The sequence below is a fragment of the Anoplopoma fimbria genome, chromosome 21, assembly GCF_027596085.1.
Source record: "Anoplopoma fimbria isolate UVic2021 breed Golden Eagle Sablefish chromosome 21, Afim_UVic_2022, whole genome shotgun sequence".
NCBI classification, from domain to species: domain Eukaryota; kingdom Metazoa; phylum Chordata; class Actinopteri; order Perciformes; family Anoplopomatidae; genus Anoplopoma; species Anoplopoma fimbria.
The window spans coordinates 61087-68355 of NC_072469.1; the positions used below are offsets into that span (position 1 = coordinate 61087).

Below are 7269 nucleotides of genomic sequence, written 5' to 3' on the forward strand. Positions count from 1 at the left end.
GATTTTGAATCTTGACAGAAATGGTATGAAATTAAGTTATTATTGTTATAATTTACTAATTGTAAGGAATACAACTCATCTAAAAAGTTACCTTCTAAAAAAGTATTTAATTAATTCACAAAGTCGATTAGTTATTTCATTTCACCCGCCATATATTCCAGTATGACTTCTAACTTTACTGCCGACTGAGGAACGGTCAGCGAGCCTCAATATCTTCTTCATGGAGCATTTATTTTGAAAATCTTCTCTCAGTGAATCTGCAGAGAGCTCAACTGTAAAAAAGTCAACGTTGTATGTTACTATATACGTAGAGAGAAGTTAGAGCTTTTCTTATTCACTTCAATATGAGTCAAAGTTTAACCACAGCAGTATCTGGTGGATGTCACAGGAACAGCAGCTCTGAGGCTGCAGACTGAACCGGCTCATTTCTGGTTGAACAGGGCTCGCAGTGTGATCCCACTGCTCCCAGTACAGCCAGTCCAAACACGGTCCTCAGAGAGCAGAAACTGACTGGAGGTCTGGACTCACTGTACAACTCCACAAAGGCATCCTGGGAAATGAGAGAGGAAACAAAGATAAGGGATTTTATCTTCATTCTTGACGAATAAACATGTGTTTGTGTGAAGGAGCTTGACAGTGAAATAAAAAAAATAGATTTATGATGCTGAAGTTTGGTCCAGATGCTCACTCACACGTCATTTCTCAAATAAAATGAAACTCATTACAGTCTGGGTAAAAACCCTCCTGGTGCCTGTCAGATAACGTTGCTAATAACTAAGCATAAGTTCATCTCCACCACTTAACAAATTCAACAATATAATCATGTGTTTTCTGGATTAATCTCAGTCACTTTGTGTCGGCCACAATGAAGAATCACAAATTGGTCAAAGGGAAGAAACCTCAGGGAAACCAAAAGAGGAGTGTTCCTCTCCCAAATGAGGGCTTTCAGATACATGCAGAACTTTCTGAGGAACACCTGGTCTGATAACAGAGACGGCAGATCTCATATCTACAAATCTGAGTTTATTAGTGGACCTAATCCATGACAACCAGAGGTCAGACCAGGAAGTAGAGTGTCAGTCGTTCATTAGAGCAGTTAACCCCATAACGACGGAGTCTGACCCACACACATTAATGAAAGAGTGAGGGAAGAGGAGTTTCATCAAACGAGCTCATGAATATTAAGACTGCCTTCACAGCAGTGCAACAAAACAGAAGCTCTAAATGTGGACTCTTAAATATCAGATCTCCGGCATTTAAGCTGTATCAGTAAATTATTTTGTCACTCTCAACCGTTTATGGTCACCTTTATACTACTCTGGTAGGTACCGTGTATATTACCTATTCAGGTACTCAGTTCACTACCTGTTCAGGTACTCTTTTCACTACCTGTTCAGGTACTCTTTTCACTACCTGTTCAGGTACTCTTTTCACTACCTGTTCAGGTACTCTTTTCACTACCTGTTCAGGTACTCTGTTCACTACCTGTTCAGGTACTCTGTTCTCTACCTGTTCAGGTACTCTGTTCTCTACCTGTTCAGGTACTCTGTTCTCTACCTGTTCAGGTACTCTGTTCTCTACCTGTTCAGGTACTCTGTTCTCTACCTGTTCAGGTACTCTGTTCACTCCCTGTTCAGGTACTCTGTTCATTACCTGTTCAGGTACTCTGAATATATATATATATATATAGTTTACTTAATGTATCTGATGTGACTTCGACACAACACCGTTTCATTATCTGATTTATTTACTGTTCAACAGATTTAATAAACTGTAACTGATTAAGTGTTTTATTTCAATGTAAATATTATATTTAAAGGAGAACTCGTCTGTATCATCATTACATCACATTCATATTATTACATTATACCATACTTCATTCATATTATATACTTTATTTTACCATACATTATTTCATTTTATAGTGCGCATACCAGACACTTTACGGTAACACATCACTCCTGTACATTACGGTAAAAACAACAACAGAGACAGGAAGGGCGCTCAGAAAGAAGCGGCAGAGTTTCTCTGCAGAGAAGAAGAAGAAGGAGGAGGAGGAGGAGGAGGAGAAGAAGAAGAAGAAGAAGAAGAAGAAGAAGAAGGAGAAGAAGAAGAAGAAGAAGAAGAAGAAGAAGAAGAAGAAGAAGAAGGAGGAGGAGGAGAAGAAGAAGGAGGAGGAGGAGAAGAAGAAGAAGGAGGAGGAGGAGGAGGAGAAGAAGAAGAAGAAGGAGAAGAAGAGGAGAAGAAGAAGAAGAAGAAGAAGAAGAAGAAGGAGATCGTGCTGTAATGACTGAAAGTGGCGCTCAGGTCAGAAAGAAAACTCGTAACTTTACGTGCTTCATGAAGCTTTCTGTGTTTTATACTGCAGTAGTACACACGAGACTCTGGACTACACCATCACTGCCTAGAGGGGTGTACACGAGGACCGGTACAAGTACTGACTGGTACAAGTACTGACCGGTACAAGTACTGACCGGTACAAGTACTGGATGGTACAAGTACTGACCGGTACAAGTACTGACCGGTACAAGTACTGGATGGTACAAGTACTGGATGGTACAAGTACTGACCGGTACAAGTACTGGATGGTACAAGTACTGACCGGTACAAGTACTGGATGGTACAAGTACTGGATGGTACAAGTACTGGATGGTACAAGTACTGGATGGTACAAGTACTGACCGGTACAAGTACTGGATGGTACAAGTACTGACTGGTACTAGTACTGGATGGTACGAGTACTGACTGGTACGAGTACTGACTGGTACAAGTACTGATGGTACAAGTACTGGATGGTACAAGTACTGGATGGTACAAGTACTGGATGGTACAAGTACTGACTGGTACAAGTACTGGATGGTACGAGTACTGACTGGTACGAGTACTGACTGGTACAAGTACTGGATGGTACAAGTACTGACTGGTACAAGTACTGGATGGTACGAGTACTGACTGGTACGAGTACTGAGTACTGGATGGTACAAGTACTGGATGGTACAAGTACTGACTGGTACGAGTACTGGATGGTACGAGTACTGACTGGTACTGACAAGTACTGGATGGTACAAGTACTGGATGGTACAAGTACTGGATGGACGAGTACTGGATGGTACAAGTACTGGATGGTACAAGTACTGGATGGTACAAGTACTGGATGGTACAAGTACTGGACTGGTACAAGTACTGGATGGTACAAGTACTGAAAGTACTGGACGTAAAAAGTACTGGTACGAGTACTGGATGGTGACTGGTACAAGTACTGGATGGTACTGACGAGTACTGGATGGTACGAGTACTGACCGGTACGAGTACTGACTGGTACGAGTACTGGATGGTACGAGTACTGTATGGTACAAGTACTGGATGGTACGAGTACTGGATGGTACAAGTACTGACTGGTACAAGTACTGGATGGTACAAGTACTGACTGGTACAAGTACTGGATGGTAGACTGGGAGTACTGATGGTAGGGGAGTACTGACCGGTACAAGTACTGGATGGTAAAAGTACTGGATGGTAAAAGTACTGACCGGTACAAGTACTGGATGGTACAAGTATTGACCGGTACAAGTATTGACCGGTACAAGTACTGGATGGTACAAGTATTGACCGGGACAAGTACTGGATGGTACAAGTACTGACTGGTACGAGTACTGACCGGTACAAGTACTGACCGGTAAAAGTACTGACCGGTACGAGTACTGACCGGTACAAGTACTGAACGGTAAAAGTACATGATGGTACGGTCTATAAACAGAGACATGATGGTACGGTCTATAAACAGAGACATGATGGTACGGTCTATAAACAGAGACATGATGGTACGGTCTATAAACAGAGACATGATGGTACGGTCTATAAACAGAGACATGATGGTACGGTCTATAAACAGAGACATGATGGTACAGTCTACGGTCTGTTTCTCTGCAGCTTTTTGCTCGTCTGGACGCCCGTCGCTGTCTGAAGGACATTGAACCTCGACTGTTTCCTGAAGATGGAGGACCTGACCATGGTGACTGGCCACACCTACTTCCTGTCAGCACTAGTCACATGACATCAAGGATAAATATGCATTAGGAGCCCGATGAATTGATTATTACTGACTCTGCAGGAGGCCCAGAGGAGTGTTGTCTGATCAGCTCTCCTGTGTTTGACAGGTGAGGTGGTGGAGCTGTATGGAACAGAGGGAACAGGTGAGTTCACTTCACAGGAAATACTTCTGCCCTTTACCTGGTTGAACTTCCTGTATAGAGCCTATGTGTGTGTGTTATAAATATTTGTGTCTCAGGTAAGACGGAGTTGCTCTACCACCTGCTGTGTCGCTGCGTGTTGCCGGTGGCAACCGGCGGTCTGGAGGTGGACGTTGTGTTCGTGGACACCGACTACAGTCTGGACATGTTACGACTGGTCAGCATCCTGGACAGCAGACTGAATGCTGGTACACACACACACACACACACACACACACACACACACACACACACACACACACACACACACACACACACACACACACACACACACACACACAACACACATTCATTCATTCAATGAATTACAGGAGATTATTATAAATGTCTCTCTCTCTGTCTGTCTCTCTCTCTCTGTCTGTCTCTCACTCTTTGTCTGTCTCGCTGTCTGTCTGTCTCTCTCTCTGTCTGTCTCTCTAGCTCGTTCTACCGGCTCGTCTTTGGCCGGTTCAGATGAGGCGGCGTTGCGTTCATGTTTGTCCCGCCTCCTGGTTGTCCACTGCTCCTCCTCCTCCCAGCTCGTCCTCACCCTCCACTTTCTTGAGACTTCCCTGTCGTCGCGGCCTGGACTTGCACTCCTCCTCATCGACAGCATCTCCGCTTTCTATTGGCTGGACCGCTGCGAGGGCGGGGCCAGCGTCGCCAAACAGGAAGAGAAACTCAACAAGTGTGCAGAGCTGCTGGGTCGGCTGCTCAGGTAGCCATTGATCAACTATATGGTTGTAGTTGTCCTTGGGGAGGTTCTAGAGGTCCTTCGGGTGGTTGTACTTGTCCATCAGGTGGTTTTAGAGCTCCTTTGCAGGGTACTAGTGGTCCTTTAGGTGGTTCTAGAGCACCTTTAGGTGGTTGTAGTGGACCTTTAGGTGGTTCTAGAGCACCTTTAGGTGGTTGTAGTGGACTTTTAGGTGTGTGTAGTGGTCCTTTAGGTGGTTCTAGTGTTCCTTTGGGTGGTTCTAGAGCTCCTTTAGGTGGTTGTAGTGGTCCTTTAGGTGGTTCTAGAGTACCTTTAGGTGGTTGTAGTGGTCCTTTATCTGGTACTAGTGTTCCTTTAGGTGGTTCTAGAGCTCCTTCAGGTGGTTGTAGTGGTCCTTTAGGTGGTACTAGTGGTCCATTAGGTGGTTCAAAGCTCCTTTAGGTGGTTGTTCAATTCAGTTTATTTTGTATAGCCCAAATTCACAAATGACAAATTTGCCTCAGAGGGCTTTACAATCTGTACAGCTGGGACATCCTCTGTCTTTAGACCCTCACATCCTCTGTCCTGAAACCCTCACATCCTCTGTCCTTAGACCCTCACATCCTCTGTCCTTAGACCCTCAAATCCTCTGTTCTTAGACCCTCACATCGGCACAGGAAAAAAAAGGAAGAAACCTCTGGGAGAGCGACAGAGGAGGGATCCTTCTCCCAGGATGGACAGAAGTCCATAGATGGCATGTGTACAGAATGTACATGACTAGTGGTCCATCAAGGTGGTACTAGTGGTCCATTAAGTTGTTCTAGAGCTCCTTTTAGGTGGTTGTTGTGGTCCTTTGGGTGATATAAGGGGTCTATCGGGTTGTACTTGTGGTCCATTATGTGGTTCTAGAGCTCCTCTCATTTAGGTGGTTGTAGTGGTCCATTAGGTGGTTCTAAAGCTCCATAAGGTGGGTGTAATGGTACTTCAGGTGGTTGTAGTGGTCCATTAGGTGGTTCTAAAGCTCCATAAGGTGGGTGTAATGGTACTTCAGGTGGTTTATGTGGTCCTTTAGGTGGTTTATGATGTCCTTTAGATGGTACTAGTGATCCATCAGGTGGTACTAGAGCCCCATTCAGTGGTTCTAGAGGCCCCCTAGGTGGTTGTAGTTTTTTGGTCATTAAGGAGGTATCTTGGGTGTCTCGTATGACTGTTTCCAAGAGATCCGAGAGGTCCGTTTAGAAGGTCGCAGAGGTCACTAGGGGGATATATATATTCTTAAGGAGGTTCTGGTGGTCCTGTAGGTAGATGGGTGGTTGTTGTGGCTGTTGAAGAGGATTGGATGGCCATTAAGAGAGGTTGAGCAGTGTTTATTGAGGTAGTCCTAGTGGTTGTTTAATGAATCTTGTCACTTTTTAAGAGGTTCATGCGGTCCTTTGGTTGTTTGTTAGTAGTCATTAAGGAGGTTCAAGAGGTCCACTAAGAGGTTCTTATTGTTATTGAGGGGGTGCGAGGGGTTCTTAAGGTGTCCCTAGTATTGTATTGTATTGTTGTTTTCGATGGTTCTAGTGGTCAATGTGGAAAGTCTGGAGGTTCTTTAGGTGTTTTTAGTTGGCATTAATATTGTCGGGGTCCCTTCTTGGATCTTTCAGAAGATTTTTATAGAACATAAGGTGGTTTTGGGGGGGAAGACTTTGAACAGACCTGTTGGACAATTTTTTCCATCAACGTCATGCAAGCAATAAAGGACTAAATGATGTTCAACTCTCCAGTAGATTCCCCCACAGAGAACCAAAGCCGTTCTGGAGGAACGTGATGAAACCTCAGTAACACACTGCATGCTTGGGTTCACTGTATAAACCTCTTGGATGAATCAGTCTAATCTTTCGCTCCTCCTCTTAGGGATTACAGAATCACTGTCTTCGCCACCTGCCACGCCATCAGGAGGAGCTACAATGGACCATCCTGCTCCTCCTCCTCTGACTACGACCGGCCGTACCTCTGTCGCCCCTGGCAACGTCTGGTGACCCACCGGCTGCTGTGCTCCAGGCAGGAGGCTGCAAACAACATGGCCGCCCCAGCAGGAGGCAGCAAGGAGCAAAGGGGACAGCAAGTCTTTACCGTCCACTGCACCTCCTCCTGCTCCAGGACGAAGGCTTACAGGAGCAGCTCCTTCTATGTGATAGATGGAGGGGTGAGGTTCATCTGAACTGCCACTGACTGAGCTGCTGCTCACAAAGTAAACATCAACCCTCTATGTCCATGAGTTTGTTGGTTTTGTTTGTTCTTTTTATATTTGGATTCATGTATGAATACATTTTTCAACTTTGAATTAAAGTATTGATCCAG

At 44.7% G+C, this 7269-nt stretch overlaps 1 protein-coding gene across 4 annotated transcripts; it reads left to right on the plus strand.

The window, feature by feature from the left end:
• Nucleotides 1–2028: 2028 nt before the first annotated feature.
• xrcc2 (X-ray repair complementing defective repair in Chinese hamster cells 2) lies at nt 2029–7269 on the plus strand. Of its 4 annotated transcripts, none has more exons than XM_054623105.1 (7): nt 2029–2154; nt 2253–2307; nt 3931–4012; nt 4158–4193; nt 4289–4438; nt 4671–4947; nt 6823–7269. In XM_054623105.1, exons 2-7 carry the CDS (start codon nt 2287–2289, stop codon nt 7127–7129), a joined length of 873 nt encoding a protein of 290 aa, XP_054479080.1. In that variant the 5' UTR covers nt 2029–2154; nt 2253–2286; the 3' UTR covers nt 7130–7269. The 4 variants fall into 4 exon arrangements, with proteins under 4 accessions (XP_054479080.1, XP_054479079.1, XP_054479081.1 ...); XM_054623104.1 differs by having other exon boundaries at nt 2256–2307; XM_054623106.1 differs by lacking the exon at nt 2029–2154 and adding an exon at nt 2188–2199.